The sequence below is a fragment of the Phascolarctos cinereus genome, unplaced genomic scaffold (genome assembly GCF_003287225.1).
Source record: "Phascolarctos cinereus isolate Bilbo 61053 unplaced genomic scaffold, phaCin_HiC Scaffold_8;HRSCAF=390, whole genome shotgun sequence".
NCBI lineage: Eukaryota > Metazoa > Chordata > Mammalia > Diprotodontia > Phascolarctidae > Phascolarctos > Phascolarctos cinereus.
In genome coordinates this window covers 9,551,837-9,573,872 of record NW_027556291.1, presented here as the reverse complement: position 1 = coordinate 9,573,872, position 22,036 = coordinate 9,551,837, and the positions used below count along the sequence as shown (strand labels likewise).

At 46.7% G+C, this 22,036-nt stretch overlaps 1 protein-coding gene across 3 annotated transcripts in view; it reads right to left on the bottom strand.

Moving 5' to 3' along the window:
* Nucleotides 1-3,304: 3,304 nt before the first annotated feature.
* Nucleotides 3,305-22,036, bottom strand: part of NOX1 (NADPH oxidase 1) — a 36,059-nt gene continuing 17,327 nt past the window's right edge. For 2 of the 3 annotated variants that reach the window (XM_078147739.1, XM_020963489.2), the window contains exons 2-13: nt 17,936-18,031; nt 12,719-12,829; nt 12,453-12,537; nt 11,599-11,747; nt 11,308-11,489; nt 11,089-11,218; nt 7,047-7,139; nt 6,591-6,826; nt 6,036-6,198; nt 5,310-5,456; nt 4,587-4,711; nt 3,305-3,801 (exon numbers count right to left, since the gene is read on the bottom strand). In XM_078147739.1, coding sequence (XP_078003865.1) covers nt 3,675-3,801; nt 4,587-4,711; nt 5,310-5,456; nt 6,036-6,198; nt 6,591-6,826; nt 7,047-7,139; nt 11,089-11,218; nt 11,308-11,489; nt 11,599-11,747; nt 12,453-12,471 — 1,371 coding nt within the window. In that variant the 5' untranslated portion in view covers nt 12,472-12,537; nt 12,719-12,829; nt 17,936-18,031 and the 3' untranslated portion in view covers nt 3,305-3,674. Of the gene's footprint in view, nt 3,802-4,586; nt 4,712-5,309; nt 5,457-6,035; nt 6,199-6,590; nt 6,827-7,046; nt 7,140-11,088; nt 11,219-11,307; nt 11,490-11,598; nt 12,127-12,452; nt 12,538-12,718; nt 12,830-17,935; nt 18,032-22,036 lie in introns of those variants that run through there. The other variant, XM_078147738.1, reaches the window with a different exon arrangement.

Genomic DNA, 22,036 nt, shown 5'->3' with positions numbered 1-22,036 from the left:
CTGTGCTCAAATCCTGATTCAGATACTGCCTTGGGATCATGGGGAAAATCACTTCAGCTCTCTGTGCCTCAGTTTTCTGTAACATGAGGGGGCTGGACTCAATGACCTCTAAGAGCTCACCTAGCTCTAAATCCATGAGCCTATGATCTGGGAACCAGGAGAAAGGGACATCCAAGCAGGGACTTGAAGAACCAGTAGGATTTCAGCAGCAGGGATAGAAGATGGGAGATGTGTTGAGGGAGTTGGGAGAGTCTAGTTGTCTGGAGCAGCGGCCTCAAACTTGCCAAAGTGTAACTGGGAAATAGTTAACAAAATAAAAATACAATAAAACATAGATAATGTTTATATGTGGTTTTCCAAGTCAATATACTACCTGCAGGGATTCTTATCTAAGTGGCCTCCCCTTTCTATTTGACTTTGACACCACTTGTCTAAAGAATAGCCTGTGGAAGAGGAGGATATTGAGAGAGAAAGCTGCCAAGTGCATTGGAGCCAGAACATGGAGGTCCAAGGTGCCAAGCAGTGGAGTGAGGGGATTGGATCTGTGCATGGGAAGATCAATATGGCCATGTGTTGGTTGGATTGGGAAGGGGACAAGACTGAAGCCTATGGGCAGCAGCTATGGGAATGGTAAGAAAGGAACAGTCAGAGAAACTGACTGTACCATCAATAAGACTTGTCAGCTAATTGGATGTGTAAGGTACAGGGGAACAAGAGGAAGGGGTCAAAGGTAATACCAAGTCTGGTATTTCAAGTCTGGATATCTGAAAGAATAGGACTGCTTTTGACGGAAATAAGTAACGAGCATGTAGAATTTAAGTTCTTGTATCCCCAGTGCCTAGTACAATGCCAGACACATAGTAGGCACTTAGTCAATGCTTTTTCGTTGACTAAAAAGGAAATAGTGGATTAGGTCTTAGCCATGTATAGTTTAAGGTTCTGGCAGGACAAAAGAATGTGACCTTGCGGGCAAAGCAAAAACTGCGTTTTGCCTAACACGATGCTTGGCACATAGAAGGCACTTGATAGGGGCTTATTGGGTTAGCTTGGATGGTAAAGATGTCCATTTAGGCTGCTGGAAATGCTGGTCTGGGATGTGGGAGAGAATTCGGGGCTAGAGCTAGATTTGGAAGGAGGAATCCCTGGGAGTGATGGAAGCAACCAAGGGACAGAAGAAGGCTAAGTCCAAAGGATTATGGGATATTTCCATTTCAAGGGGAGGGGTAGGAAGAGGAGTCAGCGATGAAACTAGAAGAGAAAGAGAGACAGAGAAGAGAGATCTGGGCAATTAAGATATCCAGAATGTTGGGATGAGATTCCTCACACCTCACTTCCTAAGCCCCCAACAAATAGAAACACAAAAGAAAACAAGTGGCAAAAACACATTCCAGAAAACTGTTGATCAAACAAACTTAAAAAAAAAACCATCATAAAGTAACTAAATCAGCTAAAGCAACGGGAAGCAATAGAAATGGGAGGAGGAGGGGAACAGGCGAGAGACACTATGAGAGAGATCTTCAAATGGAGGCAGCAAGGGGGTACTAGGGTGCGTGCATAGAGCACCAGGCCTGAAATCAGGAGGACTTGAGTTCAAATCCAGCCTCTGACACTTCCTAGCTGTATGACCCTGGGCAAGTCACTTCACCCTGCTTGCCTCAGTTTCCTCATCTGTAAAATGAGCTGGAGAAGGAAATGGCAAACCACTGCAGTAACTTTGCCAAGAACACCCCAAAAGGGGGTCATGGAGAGTTAGATGTGACTGAAACGACTGAGTAACAGCATCTTCAAAGAGGAGAATGGTACATTCAAATAACTTAAGCAAGAATTGGCATTGGGGAAAATCATTTGATAAAATAAATAACATCTCGAGAAACACAAACAAAATCACAGGAGAATAATCAAGCTAGAATTTTTTTAAAAAGCTAAAAGAAAATTGGAAATGAAAAAGAAAATAGCCAATATGGAGACTACAAAGGAGCATGTGAACAAAGAATCCCACAGCCTTACTACATTAGGAATGGAGTTCCACACAAAGGCCAAGAGTTTGAAATACTGTCCAGGATGTGGCCTGGAAGTCAGCAGTGGCCTTCAGAAGAGCAGCTTAAATATGGGAGTGGGGGGAGGAGGGCAAACACAAGGAAGATCCATGGCTTTGAGATGAACAATTTTTGTTGAAATCATTCGACTAAAGGCCAGTACATACAATACTTAGTCCTTTCTTCTCTTCCACCTCTGAGGGCCAAAGGACACATGCAAACTTGAGCTGTTACACCATTGCTGCTCTCGTGGACCCAGTCAACAAGCATTTTATTAAATACTTTCTAGGTGCCAGTCATTGGGCAAAGTTATAGGGACATGAATGCAACCCCCTCCAAAAAAACTCAACCAACCAAACCATGGTGCCTGCCCTCAGGAAGCTCACATTCTAATAAGGGAAACTACATGCAAATCATTATGAAAAATATAGCTATATACAGAGTAGATGGAAGGGAATCTCCGAGGGAAGGCACTAGCTTGGTGGGGGAGGGAGGGAAGGACTTCTGCAGAAAGTGGGATTTGAGCTAAACCTTGGAGGAAGTGAGGAAACTAGGAGGTGACGGTGAGGAAGGTGAGAGTATTCCAAGCCTGGAATACTTGATACGAGAGAGTGCCTTCTGTGAGTAACAGCCACAAGGCTGGCCAGGCTTGCGGGATGCTAGAGTCTTTGGAGAGGAATCCAAGTGTGAGAAGACTAGACAGGCAGGAAGGGGTCAAGTTCACCAAATGGAGGAGCCACTGGTGTTTTGGGGGGTGGGGATGGAAAATGCCATGGCCAGACCTGTGCTTGGGGAAAATCACTTTGGTAGCTGAATGGAAGAGAAGTTGGAGTGGGGATAGGTGTGAAGCAAGGACACCAATTGGAAAGCTTTTGCTATAGTCCAAGTGAGAGGTTTTGAGGGCCTGACCATGGTGGATCATGTGCACAGAAGGGAACTCATGTGAGAGGTTGTGAAGGAAGAAACCAGATTGGATATGTGTGGAGTGAGAGTGAGGAATGTGAGGAGGACACTTAGGTTGTAATCATGGATGACTGGGAGAATGGTGGGGTCCTCAACAGTAATAGGGAAGTTGGAAAGAGGGACGGGTTTAGGGGAGAAGATCAGGAGTTCCATTTTGGATCTGCCTATGGATTGTCCAATTAGAGATGTTGCATGGAGCTCCCAGACAAGCAGAGGGCTGTGCTACAGAGGGTTAAAATACAAAGTAATGTTTGCCTAGCGCATAGAAGTAAAAACCAAATGCCAGGTGAGGTCCAACAGAGAGCTAGTTGTCATTAACCTGGGCAGGCTTTATTGGAAGTTCCATCTGAGCCAAACTTTCAAGAGTGACTAGGAGGCCATCCAGCAAAGGGGGATGGAGGTGGAGAGGAAAGGATGGAGGGCACCGCCCCCCCCCCCATAGTCAGGCATAGAAGCAGAGGCATGGCAGAAGGCCCACCCAGCACATATTCTGGAGGCCAGCCTGCTGTCCCCATATTGATGAGGTGTGGGTCCAATGGAAAGACCAGACTATTAGAACCTGGTCGAAGAGCCCTGTCATTTGCCCAGGTATAACATCTCCATGTGGGGGCACAGAAGGAGAGCTGAAAGAAGCCAAGAGTTCATGACCAGCCACTCTCCTTTTGCCTCTTCCACTTAGAAGTTTTCCTTGTTGAAATAGAACCGGACCTTCCTGGGATCCAAGCTGGAGTAGTGGTTACAACACTTGCGTAGGCTCTTCGCCAGGGACTGGGGGCCACACAGGAAAACCCCCACCACTGACCTACAGAAGCAAAGGGAGAATGGACAGAGATGCAGCAGGTCCTGTAGGCGTGGTACTGTTCCAGCACCTTCACCTACCTCCATTTCTTGGTACTTTCCTAATACAGAATCAAGCAGGTATCTGCTCCTCTGTACCAGGGTTGGCTGACCCAGCTTCCGAGGCATAGGCTGCCCCCCAGGTCCACCGGCTTAGAGGTCCCAGTGACTTTGCGGTTCCCCAGCACAATATCCTGCCTCCTGCCCCCTTCCTCTAGAAGAAGCGGTAGAACGACCCTAGCACTGAGATGGGCCAATTGAGGCAGCTATCCAGATGATTCAATCCCTGGCATTTTTACATTAAAAACAGAAGTAATTGAGATCAAAGTGTCTCTGTTGTCCACTTCATTTACTAGCTTAAGTCAAGTGCCCAACTGCGCTTTCTTGCCATAGAGCATGACAAGTTCTCACTGCTTCCAAAGCATGAACTCTTCATTCAAAGCATTCCCGGTAACATTTTCTCAGTCTTAGTGATCAGGAATTTCAGACTGTCCCAGAGAGATTCCCACAGGAGAGCTCAAGCACACGGGATCATCTCCTTTCATTCTGATGCTACAATTTGGAGTCTAAGGGCCCAGGTTCAAATTCTGCTCCGCCATTTACTCCCAGTGAGACCATTCACTTCCCTTCCCTTCTCTGGGCCTCAGTTTCCTCATCTTCAAAATGAAGGGGTTGGATTTGGTAGCCTCTGAGGTCCTTTTCTTCTCCAAATCTCTGATCCTGTAACACCACAAGCCTACCAACACTTACCTGGGATGGACAGCAGCTACAGCAGAAAATTCATTGTCCCACTGAGGTCTCCCAAAGGAGGTTTTCTGTTTCAAACCCGTCACAACATCAGTGGATTTGTCAAAGTGCAATGCTGCATGACCAACCTGGGGCCAGAGAGGGACAGTGTTAGACTGCAGAAGCACATTCACTCCTGAGGCTGGGGTGCGCTCTGCTCTTCACCCCACCTAACTTGAATGGATCGAGGGGCTGTGGCTCAGTCCTCAGCCCAGGACATCACAAGGGGTAGGCACTGAATCAATCTGTTCTCTCAATGAATTCAGCCCCCTGCCTGCATGCTCTGTGGATGAAACCTTTCATGAAGACTCTATTTCCAATCAGTGTGCCTCTCTCTAAGATGAGAGGGAATACATCTACTATTCAAAATAGATGCTGGCAACATACTCCTCGCTGCAACAATGCAAATAAAAATAATTACTGAAGAGAACTGAATGCTGGGTAATTGTCAGGCCCAGCCTGGGCCCTGAGCAAAGATGAGGATATGCATCTAGCTCCTTTTGTTAGAGAGGTGGGGGACTACAGGGCTGGAATGTTGATGTCACATGCAATAATTGGTTGGTTTTGCTTCCTTTTTTGCCACAAGCGAAGGCTCACAGGGCTGGGGGTCGGGGAAGGGGAGGATACCTAATGTAAAACCAAAAGGCATCGATAAAAATTCAATTAAAAAGAATGTTGGGAACTCACAATGTTGCTGTCCCACCCGGTGAGGAAGAGCCTATAGTTTAAGAAACCCACTTTTCCACACTCTTCCATCTCTCGTTCCAGGGAAGCCAGCAGGTCATTGAACCAGGCAAAAGCACCAGTTTCCCTGCAGATCCAGTAGAAATAAATCTGGAACCCACAAGAGAGAACACCTTATCCTATGTGTGCCTTGGTGAACATGTTAGATATATCATCAAGAGGGCTTCTAAGGGCCACCTGGGCAAAGTCCAGCTTTCACTGCTGACTGCTTGACTTTCTAAGGAGTCCTGAAACAGCTTCCCATGGTGTTCAGAGAAGCCTTCAGTGATGTCTGGTTTAGAGATGAAGACCATCATGGCAATGACGCAGTTGACTCTGGTTCTCTGGTGGCTAGATGCCCACTTGCCAGGCTGCTGTGTATTTGCCCATTTTCTTGGGTCTCAGCTGCTTTCCAGACCATACTTGGGCACTGGGGATTTCTGTTGTTCAAATGCCCTTATAAGAGTCTGTCTGCTCCCCTGTTATCCTCACTTCCAATTACTTCCAAGGAAGCAGTCACTCTCCCAGCCATTGACACAGTGCCTCACACACACAGTGCTTGGTAATGCTTGTTAACCCTGAAGTGACTAACTGTTTGCCCACAAGTCAGGCCCAGGGGACTGACCCTCACAGAAGGTCCATGTTGGGAGCAGCTCATACCCTTGAGGGGTGTTCAAAAAGTATGATTACCGTTTTGGTTTTGAGGGTGTGGTCCGCATGTCGAAACTTGTACCAAATGGATTTCAGGATGGAGGCAAAGGGGGTGACCCCAATTCCTGCTCCCACCAACATAGCCACTTCATACTGAAAAACATCCTCACTGGCTGTGCCAAAGGGACCATCTACTTCCAGCCTGGCAAGAGTAAAAAGAAAATGGCTCAGAGGAAGTTCTAGTCTGAGGGCTCCCTTACTTGCTTCCTGCAGCTTTGTTTGTAGTAGAGCAGATGGCCTGGAATTTTAGAGACCCCTAGGAGTTTTCTGGACTTGTTTGCCAAGCTACCCTTATCTTTGCCCATTTCTTGGATCTCGGCTGCTTTCTTTTTTTAATTTGTTTGTTTTATTTTGTTTTGGGGGGCTTTTTTTTTAGGCAATTGGGGTTAAGTGACTTGCCCAGGGTCACACAACTAGTAAGTGTCAAGTGTTTGGTCTGAGGCCGGATTTGAACTCGGGTCCTCCTGACTTCAGGGCCAGTGCTCTATCCACTGTGCCATCTAGCTGCCCCTTCGGCTGCTTTCTAGACCATACCTGGGCAATGGGGAATTCTGTTGTTCACATGCCTTTATAAGACTCTCTGTCCAGTCCCCTGCTGCCCGAATATGGATAGAGAAAAAAGGTTCCTCAGGTGCTGAGGTCAAGGTGAAAGGGTGCCACTCCAAGGGAGACACTGAGGGGCAATTGACGAAGATATACTGTCCCACTTCCATTCGGAAACCACACTTGTTCATCTGAAGCTCCAGTACTTTGGAAGGGTGCAGGATGGCCTGGGAGAGAAGTACATGGACACCATGAGTGTATTCACCCCACTACTCTTTCCCTGATTCTGTGCAGGACTAGAAGCACTGAGGCATGCCTAGTGCCCAGAATCTAGCTCCCTTCAAGACTGCATCTCTCAGGGACAAAACACAAGGTAATTTCTTTAGGTAGGCAGGGAGGCCAGCCAGCCCTTAGTGTCAAAGGAGGAGCCAACCTCCCATCCCTTACCTTGGTAATCACCACTTTCTGCTGTGAGCGGTAAAACCGGATGAGCCGTTCAAAGATGTATAGGATGGCTGGGGCTAGAACCCATTTCCAGGACTATATGGAGACAGGGGCAGAAGGCAGATTGTTACATACCGACTGGCAACTTGGTATTAATTCTCCAGCAGCCCGATGCTCCCCCTATGAACCCCAACATCTAAGCAGAGCCCTAGTCCCTCCATTAAAGGAAAAGAGAAGGAAAGAAATGCCAGCCATTTTCCTCACTCATCTGTTACACATAAAGCAGATAATTTCCTGCAGGTTTAACAGTCTGGCTAAGTAGCAAAACACAACTATAGGCCTAGCATGTCACAGCTACACACTGCATATTGAATTTTCTGTGTTTCAGACTGCTGGTTAGTACAGTTAGCCTAATGCAAAAACCCAACAGCTGTGAGATGGGGAGCAGAACAACATGACCTCGTGTAAAATGACAATGACATCTACTCCAGCATTGACCGAGATGTTCTCTCAAAGCCATCCATGCCTGCCCCTCCTGTGTAGCTCTTGTTTCTGTCCTTCCAGAAGTCTCCTGTGGCCGGGGAGGGGGGAGGGGGGGGCAACATGCCAGGCACCTTGCATTGGTTCTCTTGGCTTTTCAAGGATCCCAGTGGAACATACAGGCGAGCCCACAGTGCTTCATTACTCTGGCTAAGTGATGGCCCCTCTCTTTTTCCAGTCTCTGACAGCATTTTATGGAAGATCATGGTCAATGGCAGAACAGGCATTTGAACCCAGGTCCTCTGACTGCTAGTTGACCACTCCAAGCTCAGTACTCCATACTGTCACCATCAATCCTCCTATTCTTTGGAGACTGAGGGATTATCTCCCCAAAACACCAATGTCAAATACCCCACCTTTTCCTGCCCTCCCCATGCAATCTCATTGAGCTTTCTCTTTTTTGTGTGTGCTTTTTTTGGTAATGCAATCAGGGTTAAGTGACTTGCCCAGAGTCACACAGCTAGTAAGTATCAAGTGTCTGTGGCCAGATGTGAGCTCAGGTCCCCCTGACTCCAAGGCTGGAGCTCCATCCACTGCTCCACCTAGCTGCCCCCTGAGCTTTCTCTTAAAGAAGTCTTTAGAAGTGCCTCTACAGAGCACAGCTCAGACGGGCCGTGTGAATCCCACGCCATAGACGGTACACAGGAACTGCCAAGCATTCATCACCACCATCCCACTTGCTGGCATCATTAGCTCAGACCTTTGCCTATAAGACCCCAGGCACCGGGTTTTTCAACAACAATGACACGGTTTCATGGATGCCTTTTATTTTTACACTGGTTACTTCTAGATATCCCGCCATTTATTTTCATCCCTACCCCAGTAAGTCATAGAACCAGGGATCTACAGCTAAAAGAGATTTGAGTTACCCAGTACAGAGGAGGAAACTGAGGCCCAGAAAGGTTAAGGGCCCTTGTAACAAAGAAAAACAGTAACTGACAAGGTAAGTCACATTCTGCACCCATGGTATCCTGCCTCTTCCTTTCTCCAAAGAAAGGAGGGGAACCCATTTGCTCATCTCTTCTCTGGGGCCAAGGCTGGGCATTCCAGTTATGATCAGAAGTTGACTCTTTTTTTTCCTTTTTAGGTAATCAGTGTTAAGTGACTTGCCCAGGGTCACACGACTAGTAAGTGTCAAGTGTCTGGTCTGAGGCCAGATTGGAACTCAGGTCCTCCTGACTCCAGGGCCAGTGCTCTATCCACTGCACCACCTGGCTGCCCCTCAGAGGTTGACTCTTGAGGATGGTGTCAGAGGAAGTTTGTTTTGACACCAGAGGGACTGAGCTTTCTCTTCTGACATGGAGTCAAGGAGTGGGGTTCACAAATTCCTGCTACTCAAATAGTATATCCCCCAACTCTTGAGTCAGATGGATGATGGAAAACACAATGCAGAAATGTGTGAGTCAGTCAACTACCCTTTAGTAAGTGCCTACCACGTGCTGGGCACTGTGCTAAGTGCTAGGGATGCAAAGAAAGGCAAAAGACAGTCCCTGCTTTCAAAGAGCTCACTGTCTAATGGGGAGACAATATTTGAGCAATTACATTCAAATGAGCTATAGACGAGATAAACTAGGGAAGTGTCAGAGGGGAGGCATTAAGATTAATGGGCAGAATAGGTGCATTTTGCTTTTGCTTTCTTAGTAATCCATGCCAGAGGTATTCCTTTAATTCTGCTTCTTCTTCCACCTTTGTAGGGGAGGACTACGACATTGCTCTCCAGAGAGATTTCTTTTGATCTTTTATTTTCTGTGTTTTTGATTCAAAGCAGTCATTCATTCTCAGGCCACTTTGTGGGGCCACTCTTTGCTTTTCATCCTTCAATCTTTAATCTTTATGAGCTAATAAAGATAAAGCCCAGGACCTGGGATACCATTAGCTTGGTAGCCTATCTGATCTCATAGATTACTGCTCCTGTTCTATACTGTAGCTGTTCTAATGTTGGAGTCACCAGGATGGAATTTGGAAGCTCACTCCCCACCCCGCCATTGAACTCCTACTCCTTGCCCTTGAGAACAAAGCACAATTCAAGGGGTTCTGGGCGCTTCCTGCTAGCCTTAGTTATTACTGTCCCCACTGCAATTAGTCCAATCTAGTGTGTGAACAGTTGCAATTGATATAGAGTTCCCAAAGAATGTTCCTATACATGATGCTTAAAGAAAATCTCACCTCCAGTTGCTAATTCTGGAAATTTGAATGGGATTCTGCTATGGAAGAGATGTCACCCTCTCTACCTTCAGAGGGTAGTCCCAGAAGCTGTTGCTACGATGAGTTGAAGATTCCTATTTTCTGCCTCCTTAGGACCCTTCCTTGTGAGAATCTCCTAGAATCTAGGACTTAGATTGCTCCTCCTTTGAGAGAAGGGATCATGTACCATAGTTCTTGGGGTATCCCCCCTCCCCAGCCAAGGCCTGGCAATGTTATATTTGCTCAAAGCACTCAGTAAATATTTGCCAAGACTATGAATGTGTCCTTGATTCAGGGAACCAGAGGATCTGCAAACCCGATTCCTTTGTTTTAAAGGTGAGGCGAATGAGACCTAACTAAGGGTCATGACCTGTCCAGCTAGGAAGTGGCCGAGCTGGGGCTGGAATCCAGGATTCAGCCTCCCTTCTCCCAGAGTGCAACACTCTTCTTAAGTCAGCAGCTTCCCCTGATAGGAGCTTTGGAGGTTTGCCACCTGGCTGTGCTAGCCACATGGAGCTTCTGTATCCTGTCCGGTTCTGAAGCATCCTCACTTCTTCCGCAGTCAGGCTGGCCAGTCAGGCTGTTCAGCTGTGTGTTGCGGAAATTTACAACAGCCAGTATGGAGGCTCTGCTCTGGACTACCTTTGTGATCTGGGCCAAACTGCCTAACCCAGGGGTGGGGAATAGGGGCCTCGAGGCCACATGTGGCCTTCTGCATCTTCGGGTGTGGCCTTTTGACTGAGTCTAAGTTTTATAAAACGAATCCTTTTATGAAGGGGATTTGTTCTGTGAAGTTTGGATTCACTCAAAGGGCCACACTTGAGGACCTAGAGGGCCACATGTGGCCTTGAGACCACAGGTTCCCCACCCCTGGCCTAACCTCTCTGGGCCTCAGTTTCTTCCTCTGTCAGATAAGGGAGTTGGACTACATAGGAGCTGACACGTGGAGAACATTTTAAATTTCACAAAGTACATTATATTATTTGACCCCCCCACCCAAACCCAATCCTACCCAGGCAGGCAACATGAGTATTATTATTCCTATCTTATAGATGAGGAAACCAAGGCTCAGAGGGCCACTTAAGCTCAAGTTCATAGGGTCAGAGATTTAGAGCCAAAGGGGACCTTAAAACCACCAAAGCCAATTTCCTTTTTTTTTTAAAGGGAAACCAAGGCCCAGAGTAGTTAAGTGACTTGCGCATGGTCAAACAAGTAGTAAGTGATAGAACTGATATTTGAACCCAGGTTTTCCTGGCTCCCAGCCCAGGGCTCTATCCACTATGCCACCCCTTCCAACTCTCTGATGTCATGAGGTCCTTACCTCAGCAGGCAGCCCTTCAAACTGGGGACGTTTACAGTGTAAGGGCTCACCCCACTTGTCATACTCCTCTGCACACTTGCTGTGGGGGTGTTCTTTCATGCTGTCTTCTGTTTGACCTCGGACAATCCCCCTGAGACACACAAAGAGAAATGGTTTAGCCAGAGGATGAGATAAGGCAGGGAGTGGGGAGGTGGGGAGGGCAGGCATCCAGGGACTTACCCAATTCCATGAATTACCAGACCAATGAAGTAGAAGACAAAGAGGTGGTGAGTGTACCAAAACACCTCGAAGTAGCACCGGCGGACAAGCTCTGTGGCTGAGGTCACCATGAGGATCAGGGCTAAGGTGATGATCACTCCAGTGAGGCCAGCGATGCTGGTGAAGGTCAAGCGCTCTGCTGTCTACCGTCAGAAGGAAAAAGAAACAGTCTGTGGCAATGGCTATGTGGACACCCCCAGCCCGTACCACCCATCCCAGGAGCCTGGATGCTTGGCCACTGGAGCTACTTACCATGTTTGGGGAGGGGAAGGGATTTAGCCACGGGCTGCCCTTCTCATGGGGGTACAGGGTAGAGAGGGTGAAGGCCAGAGACTTGTTATCAGCCTTGCAGCTCCTGCTGTACCGTTCAAAATTGAACAGGTGAGCACCAATGTGGATGACTAAACAGAAAAAGGAGAGACAGATGGGGCAGGGAAGGCTCTGGGAAGCCATTGCAGGCCCTGGAAAGGTCCAGTGCCAGCACAATGCCGGGCACATAGGAGGCACTCAGTAGGTGCTTGTTAAGTAATTGTTGATTGGGGTCATGGGATCATAGATTTAGAGCAGTTAAAGGATTTGCCCAGGGTCACCCTTGCCCAAGAGTAGTATCTGCAGTCACATTCTAACAGGTATAGTGTCCTAGAGAAATGCAGGCTCTTCTTGGCCAACCCTTGGGGTCCTGAAGTTCTGGGTAAGCAGATGCTCCGGTGTGGGGCAATGTAATCAGAGGACCTGGGTTTGAATCTCAGCCTTGGAACTCAGGCTTTAAGCACAAGTCCAGTGTCCTAGCCAGGATCCCAGGCTAATGAGTGCCTATTACAAAACACAGAGAAATTCTTGTGGCCTTTCCCACTGCTGAATTTTCTAGTATCAGGAGGGGAATTCAGTGGCTCTTAAATCTATTTCCATATAACATGACTTGGGACTTTCTCGGTGGTAGAAAATGTGGACTGTGGAATTGTAATTGCTGTGTGCCACAGGCCCATGGCCTGACCGAGTCACTCCATCATGCTAGGCCTCAGTTTACTCACTGCTAAAGTGAAGGAGCTGGACTACGTGGCCTCCAAGGGGAAGCCTTCCAGTTCCTTTCTGTCTGCCTGAGTTACCTGTGTGCAGGCAGATCATGTAGGCCACCAGCTTATGGAAGGTGAGGTTGTGATCCAATTGCTTCCTCAATGTACGCCTGCAGCACTGGGGAGAGGGAAGGGGGGGGCCATCATATCAGCCTCCTGCAGCTCCATGGGGCCCCCCACCACCCCAAGTCTCCCTGAGCTCCTTCCAGGATCATGAGCCCACCCCCGCACAGGGCCTCTGTGAAGGTGAGGAGCCAGCTCTGAGCTGAGGTTTGGGCCCCAAAAGGTTCATGGCTCACCAAGCAGCTGCCCCTTAGGAATGAGAGCAGATTCCGGCACACAGGGAGCAGTATCAAGAGACTGTTAAAGTTCAGGCAGCGAGCAGAGGCCCGAGCCCATGCTAGTGAAGACTGGGGAGGAAGAGAAGGGGGGAGGAGGAGGAGGAGGTGGAGAAGCAGGAGAAAGAAAGAAGAAAAATTACTTTCTTTCAGGGCCCTGGCCTGGGTAGACACTATTAATAAGCAGGAGGTTACATTCTGATGGGTAGACAACATATTTGAATGAATGAATGAAAGGAAGAAACCCATCTCTTTGCTAAGCCCTTTTGGGCCAAGCACTGTAAACACAAGGGATTATTCCGTGTGTCAGTGGGGGTGGGAGAAATCAATGCAGTCCCTGAAGGTCATTCATCCAATAGTGAGGGCAAACTGCAGAGTGCTGTCTATAGGAAAAAAGCCTTAAAACCCTGCAGGAAAATCAAAATATAATCGGTAGGAATCTAGGAAAGAGCCCAATAATCTGGCATGCACTCGAGCTACAATCTGTCTTACTTCAATTTCTTTGATATTGATATCAATGAATAAGATGGTGCTATTGAATTCAAAGGCAATGAAACCTGGCGGGGCGGGGGGGGCAGATCCTGGGCCCCTCCTACCTGGACGTGCTTGAATCTCAACGAACCTGTTCTACCAGATACTAGGTACAATCAATGATTTCATTGCTAACCCTAAATGCTCGAGGGAGAAGGGGGGGCCCAGTGAACGCAAACCCTAGGGAAGGGCTGGCTACCTAGTGCAGACATCGTCATCTGTCCCTGCCAGCTGCAGCTGCTGCCTCCATTCAGCTCAACCTTCTCATCTCCCACGACCTCTTCCTCCACTCTGTCTCAGCTACACACACAGATGGCCATACCCTTGATCTACCATGGTCATGAATGTTGAAATTCTCTTATTTGATCGTAATCTTTTATCTTTCCAACTTTCTCTCTGGCCCTCCTCTTGGTCCTCACCAAGATCTGTAGTTGCTCCACTCCTCAGTTCTTTCCTGGACCATCAGCTCTGCGTTGACTTCACCCTCCTCCCTTCTCTACCTTGACCCTTTGGTGAATCAGGCCAACCCTACCCTTAAATCCCTAGTCCCTTTTCTTACTGCCTGTCACTCCTTGGATTACTTGGATTACTCCCACCACCCACCATCTTCACTCCTATTTGTGTGCCACCCAAAGGCGCAGCAGAAAATCACAAAATTCTGCTGTTCCATATTTTCAGCTGGGTCCTGACTGCAGCAAGACCATACTTTGACACCTTCCCAATTAATTAACTCCTATTCACCACAGCTGCTAGACTTCCTTGCCTTTGAACTCAACAGAGATATCCCACTTATTAATATCAGTACCAAAGAAATTGGACTCAAGCGGATTGTAGAGCGTGCAATACAAACTTTTTTATGCCATCCTCAAGACTCCCAAGGCACTCCCCCTCCCACCCCAAGCTGAGGACTTTGCCTCATACTTCACTGAAAAAATTGAAGCCATTCACTGAGACGTCCCTCTTCTCCCCGTCTCCTCATCTCACATCAATCATGTCTTCCCCCACAATTTCCTCCTTCACTCCAGTCTCACAAGAAGAGGTGGCCCTTCTTGCCAAGCCAAACCCCTCTATATACTCACTTGACCCCATTCTACCTTGTCTTGTTCTCCAGCAGATTGCCCCCTCTCTCCCTCCCTCTCTGTCTCTGTCTCTCTCTTCCTCTCTGTCTCTCTGACTCTCTTCCTGTCTCTCTCCCCCCTCCCATCTCTCCATCTCTCTCTTTTCCTCTGTCTCTCTGTCTCTGTCTCTCCTTTGATTTCTCCCTCTGCACCGGCTCTTTCCCTGCTACCTACAAACATGTCTATGTTTCCTGTATCCCGCTGGCTGTTATCCTGTATTTCTCCTGCCCTTCTCAGCTGAACTTCAGAAAGCCATCTACACCCAAGGCTTTCAATTCCTTTCCTCCCACTCTCTTTGAAACCCTTCACAATCTAGTTTCTGACCCCCCTCGTTCAACTGAAACGGCTTTTTCCAAAGTTATGATCTCTCTCTTTTGATTTTTACTTTCATTTCCCAATTCTCTCCCTCCCTCTACCGCCTCCACACCCCACTGAGAAGGCGAGAAATACGATACCCATTATACATATGAAGCCACACAAACATATTTCCACATTACCCACACTGTGAAAAAATGAAAGAAAAATAAAAGTGGAAAAACAATCTGCTTCACTCTGCACTCAGGGCTCATTGGCTCTCTCTCTGGAAGTGGACAGCTTTTTTCAGCATGAGTTCTTTGGAACTGTTGTGGATCCAGTGATCTTTTAACGGCCAAATCGAATGGCCTTTTCCCAGTCCTTAACCTTCAGACCTCTCTGCAACTTCTGACACTGTGGTTCACCTTCTTCTCTCTAGATTTTCATGACACCGATGTCCCCTGGTTCTCCCACCTGTCTGACCGTGCCTCAGTTTCCTTTGCTGGCTCTTCATCCAGTTCATACCCACTATCCCGCTCCCCACTGCATTTGTTTCAGAACTTCCCATCCTCTCAGCCAAAGCTCAGTCCTGGGTCCTCTTCTCTTCTTTCCATTGTATAGATAGTCTAGCCATTGGCATCAAACTCAAATAGAAAAGGGGTTGTAAGTAAGGATACCTAAATTGACTTAGAAAACTACATATTTATGTTATCTATGTTCTGTTGTATTTTTATTTGTTTTGCTAAATATTTCCCAATTACATTTGAATTTGGTTTCACCTGTGGAGCATTGTGAGCTGTGAGTTTAACACTTCTGGTCTAGAGCAGGGGTGGGGAACCTGTGGCCCTCTAGGTCCTCAAGTGCGGCCCTGTGACTGACTCCAAATTCAAGGAACAAATCCCCTTAATAAAAAGATTTGTTCTGTAAAACTTGGACTCACTCAAAAGGCCGCACTTGAGGACCTAGAGGGCCACAGGTTCCCCACCCCTGGTCTAGACTATCTCATTTGGTGATCTAATCAGCTCCCAAGGGTTCAATTATCATGTCTATGCAGGTGACTTCTAGATCTATAAATACAGCCCTAATCTCTCTCCTGGGGCCACTGTAGTAGATAGAACTCTGGGCCTAGAGTCTGGAAGACCTGAGTTCAAATCCAGTCTCAGACTCTGCCTAGCTGTGTGACCCTGGCCAAGTTACTTCACCCTGTTGGCCTCAGTTTCCTCATCTGTAAAATGAGCTGGAGCAGGAAATGGCAAATCACTCCAGTATCTCTGCCAAGAAAACTCTAGCTGGGGTCACGGAGAGTCAGACACGACTGAACAACAGTCTCCTAGCCACTCCACTCCCATATCACCAAGTGCCTCTTGGACATCTCGGAACTGGATCTCCCGTAGACTTCTCAAACTTAACATGACCAAAACAGGACTCATCATCTTTGCTCTGAAACGTTGAGGACACCACCATCCTTTCTAGTTACCCAGGCTCCCAACCTAGGGAACACCCCGGATTCCTTGCTCTCTCTAACCCTCTATGTCCAATCTATTGCCAAGTTCTGTTCTACCTTCACAACGTCTCTCAAACACACTCCCTTCTCACCTCTGGCACAACCACAAGCTTCTAACTCGGGTCCTCATCAGCAATAGCCTTCAAGTTGGTCCCCTTGTTTCAAATCTCTCCCCACTTCAGTCCATTCTCCACTCACCTACCAAGATATTTTTCCAAAGGTGTCGATCTGACCATATTGGACGCCCCTCCCTGTTCAATGAGTTCCACTGGCTCCCTATTATCTCCTGTCCTTGGTTTGGAATTGAAGTCTTCGTAAAAACTTGGCTACCCTGAGCAGTACAGTGATCCATGGGAATCCAAAGTCCTCCAGAGAGGGAACTGAGGGACTCTGAGTGCACACTCAAGTGGATTTTTCTTTCTTTCTTTCTTTTTCTTGCTTTTTTTCTCACAACACAGCTGATGGGGAAATGTTTTCCATGACTTCATATGTGTAATTGGTATCCTACATACTTACCATCTCAATGGGTTGGGGAGAGGATGGAGGGAGAGAGATCGGAACTGAAAATTTAAAAACTATTTAAAAATAAATTACAGTCTTCCTAACCAGCCCCCCTTCTACCTTTCCCGTCTTCCAGCACCTTACTCCTCACCATGTACCACATGAGCTAGTGCCATTGGACTACTTGTCAAATGTCCTCACATGACACTCCATCTCTTAATATCTTTGTATCATTATACAAACTATCCCCCAGGCCCCAAATGTCCTGCCCCCTCACCTCTGCCTCCATCCCCCAGATGCTAGAGCCTTCCCCTCTAAGATTACCTTTGGTCTACTTTAAATATCTTATATGTGGCTAATTATTTGCTTGTTGTCTCTCCATTAGAATATAAGCTCCTCGAGGGCAGGAACCTTGTTTTTGGTCTTTTTTCTGTATCCCTCTAACTTAGCACAGTGCCTAGCACATAGTAAGTGCTTAATAAATGCTGGTTCATTGACTGAATGAGTGACAGTAGAGGCTCAGTAACAGCCTAGTGTCTGTTATCCGAGGACCAGACCAGCGAAGAGCAGAGAAGTTCATCTGTAGGTGGAAGAATTTTTCATCCACAGGAATTGATGATGGGGTTTAGCACTGTTCCTGACACATAGCAGGCACTTAATAAATGCTTATTGACTGACTGACTGGTAGAAAGAGCTCCACATTGAGAGTCAGAGGATCTGGGTTCAAATCCTGGCCCTGCCACTTACTACCTGTGAGAGCTTGGGCAATGTGTTCCCCTCTCTGGGCCTCACTTTCCTCATCTATAAAAGGCGGGGGGTGGGTTAAATAATTGCTAAGGTTCCTTCTAGGGCAAAATATATGATACATACCAAGCCAGAAAGGGGTTGCGTATAGGGTGTTTCATCAGTGCTTACTGATTAATTGACAGACAAAATATCAGATCCTTGAAATACGGAAAGATACATGAGGGACTGTTCCTGGTGCTGGAATTGCCCCTGTCCTCAAAGTGCTTACATTCCACGTAGTCATGGAGGAGTTACCTATGAGGTCCAGGGGGATTGTGCCACAATTAGAGCAGGGGGAACACAGGAGTTGGCCCAGCCAAAGAACCCCTCACTGAATGGGTCGCCTGGGTTTTGGGGGAGGTATCTAGATGCCTGTGAGTAGTGAGGCTCCTCAGCCTTGGTGGCCACAGCCCTTGGGCCCTCTCCTGGGATCTTGCCATTTACCCCAATGATTTCTCTGGTGTAGTAGTATTTGTCCGACTTCTCAAACGTCAGGAAAGCATACACAAACAGGAAAACGTTTAGCCCCAGCCAAACAACCTGGAGAAGGGAGAAAAAACAAAGAAGCAAAGCAGGCAGAGGCTGAAATGGGAATCCAGGGCTAAAAAGGAGAAGGAACGGTGTATCCATTCCAAGTGCTTTACATGTGCCTGCCTTCATTTTCAAAGGGTGAAATTGTACAGAGCAGGTCATTAGGTAGAGGCTTAGAGTCAGGCAGACTTGGGTTCGAATCCTGCCTCTGACACCCTTTCCATCTATGTGACCTTGGACAAGTCTCTTAACATTCCAGCTTTGGTTTCCTCATCTGTAAAATGGGGATAATAACGCCTGGAGGTGTTACCTATCTCAGAGGGTTACCATAAGACTCAGAAAGCATAACAAAGAATTTAAAAAATAAAAAATAAAAATGTCATGATTTTTAAAAGAGGGGCTTTAAGTAATCCTTCAAAAACGAGCAGCTTAGGGTAACACATTAACTCTTTCCAATATCTGTAATAAATAGTTGGATTTCTACAGAAACAAAGACTTCATTCACCACCTGAACACTAAAGTATTGCTGATGGATCCGCCCACCACATTCTGATGCACATTCTCCTCTGTGTGTGTGTGTGTGTGTGTGTGTGTGTGTATACTTTTTTTTTTAACAAGTCTATTATTACTCGATTTATTTTCTTTAGTGACCGTGAGCTCCAGGCCTTGCTAATCAGCCAGTACCTACATTGGCAAAGGGAACTATGCATGACTGGTATCCGTGAAGATCACTGGGCTCTGGCTTGCCTATGTAGTTGTGGGCCTGCAATGCAGTGGGCCCTGCCTTGCCCCTCAGCTCATTCCCTGGATTTTGGGCAGGGCCACGTTAATTTCAAATCTCCAGGCAATATGAGAGTGATCCCAGAGGTGCTTGGCCTAGGAATATTGGAGAGCGTGTCCAGGAGGACACCCAGGAGGCTAGCAGGTAGAACACTCAGGAAGATCTGAGTTCAAATGAGGCCTCATGAGTCATTTCCCTTCTGTCTGCCTCAGTTTCCTCATCTGTCAAATGAGAGTGATAACACTGCTTATCTTACAGGTTGGTTGTAAAGTGCTTAGTACAGTGCAGGGCACACTGGAAAGTGCCCATTTCCTTCTTCTTTCCAGACCTAACCTCCACTCTCCAACAGATTCCCACCACATTCCCCAGAGCCAAGTTAGATTTGTACTGACCACTGGAAGTAAGGACACAGGCCATACCAATCAACCTCTCCTATGCCACTGGCCTCGCAGGGGCTCTAATTCCTCCTCAGTCCCATGCCTCCATCTCCCCCCACAAGGACTACCAACCAAACCAAGAGGGGAAATGGAGGGGTACTGATAGTGGTGACCTCTCCCCAGCAAAAAAATAGAGCATCAGTGAGATATTGTAAAAATACACAGACAAGTGGCAGCTAGGTGGTGCAGTGGACAGAGCACCGGCCGTGAAGTCAGGAGGACCCGAGTTCAAATGCGGCCTCAGACCAAACACTTAATACTTACTAGCTGTGTGACCCTGGGCAAGTCACTTAACCCCAATTGCCTCACACACAAAAAAAAAAAACCAACCCACAGACAAATCAGAGTTAGTCATTGCAATGATAAATGGGCTTAGTTTTTCCAATTGTTTATCTTTGCAATGATGTAATTATATAAATTGCTTTCCCTGCTACCCACTTCCTGACCAAGAGGTGAAGGACTTAAGCTCCAGAGTGAGCCACACATTTGGAGGGATTTTTTTTGCCTGATTACAAGGATTTCATTTTCTGTCTTCCTTTTTGTCAGTGAGGGCATGGGAGGGAGAGGCAAGAAAATTTTATGAATTGAAAAAATAAAAATTCAACCTTAAAATCTACACAAAAGAGAGCAGAAGAGAGTTCAGAAAGATGCAAGCAGGACGACTGTGTTAAATTCAACATATGCTTAAATAAAACACCAAGCTGGAGGTACTGGTTGGTGATTCCCCTTTTCATAGACACTGCTTTTTTTCTATCTTTCTTTGCATACAGGAATGCTTGTGTTTACGGATGTTTGTCAACGTCCTGATGATAAAAAAAACTGCTTTATTATTATTGGTATTATTATGAGGCAGCTAGGTGGCACAGAGGATAGAGCTCCGGGCCTACGGGCAGCTTACCACTAATATCTGTGGATTGTGCCTGTGGACAAGGAAATCTCTTAACCTCTTGGCATTCCAAGCAATTCTCCAAGACTTTAAGTCGTACAGAGTCCTGTATTGGGAGAGAGAGTTTCCTCATCTGGGAGGTCCCTATGCCAATGAAATCACAGGTGTTCAATCACTCTCACCATCTTTTTTATTATTAGGAATTTGCCAAACACCAACAATGTATACCAACCACCAAAGAAGGTCAGGCTTTGTAGAGGTCCCCAAGTAAATTAGTCATGTGCTCCAGGACTCGGTCTCTAGTCAAGAAGGAAGAAAGGGAGAGAAGGAGACTGGAGAGTCACCTTTGACCTTTACAGAGGTGGAAGGGATGATACTGTCAAGGGTGTCCAATTTTTTGCCTGAAGAGTAGTATGGATGCACATTGCCAGAGGTATTAGATTGATACGAGTTGAAGAGCAGGATAGAAAGGAGAGTCAGAGAATGTCAGAGGTGGACTGGCCCTCAGTGTAACTACCCCATTTTACAGATGGCAACAGTGAGGGGATAAACGAGGAGTAACAGAAAGGGGAAATGATTTATCCAAGGTCCCACAGTCAGCCAGTGCAGGAACTGGAATAAGCCTCCTGACTCCTAGGTCAGGGATCTTTCTTTGGCTTTAGAAAAGAAATAAGTTTTTATTGATGCGTTTTGTTTTTCCATCACCGGCATTTTGGGAAACATCTCCCCCTCCTCATCTCTCACCCTGAGAATTAAGACCTCCCTTTTAACAAACAAACAAACCAAAAAAAAAAAAACCAAACCCAGTCAAGTGAGCTCATGTGACTGTGAGCACCAACATATTTCATTGTCTGCTCTCCCATACCATTACTTTCAATTATTCAGAGTTTGGCTTGCTCAGTGAGGTTTTTCCCTGAAATTGTGACGGGCCGCCTTTGGTTCTGCTCATTTCATCCAGATCTGCTCAAGGCCCTTTCCACACTAGGCACACATAGGCCCAAAGGCCGTAAGTCTAAATTCAGGGTACTCCAGGAGAAATAGAGTCACAGTGTTCATGCAGGTAAAGACATCATGTATGTAGGGCCTTCTGTTCTCCAAATCATCAGCTTTCCAACAAGGAGTCCCCTCCTTGCAGCAGTAGTCCTAAGGGACCCTGAGGGAAAGTGAGAAGCTAAGCAGGCCCCATAAGGAGTGGTGAAATTGGAGGGAAAGCCCTTAGAAGCCTGTGAGAGGAGACAGCAAGTCTTGGTGGCTGGGAAATGTGGATGAAAAGGAGAAGGAATGAGTGGTAGAGTTGCTTTGGAAGTTCTAGATCCTGCCCTGTCACTGACTGTGACTATGTGACCTTAGATCACCTTCTTGCTCTATGCCTCACGCTCCCCATGCACTGAAGGGATTGAAAATGTCAAAGATAGGTCCATGATTTGGACATAAAGGGTGATATCATAAGCAAGCTAGGGGAGCATGAAATGGTTTATGGAAAAGGAAAGAATTTATGACAAAACAAGAGACAGAGAACATTGTGGGATGTAAAATGGATAGTTTTGATTACATTGCACAAACAAAATGCAGCCAAGACTAGAAGGAAAGCGGGAAACCAAGGGGAAAAAATTACACCAAGTTTCTCTGATAAAGGTCTCATTTCTCAGAGATACATAGGGAACTGAGTCAAATTTATAAGAACATGAGTCATTCCCCAATCGATAAATGGTCAAAAGATATTAACAGGAAGTTTTTAGAAGAAGAAATCAAAGCTATCTATAGTCACAAGGGAAAAAAAATGCTCTAAATCATTATTGATTAGAGAAAGGCAAATTAAAACAACTCTGAGATACTAACCTCATACCTATCAGATTGGCTAACATGACAGAAAAGGAGAGTGACAAATGTTGGGGGCAATGTGGAAAAAC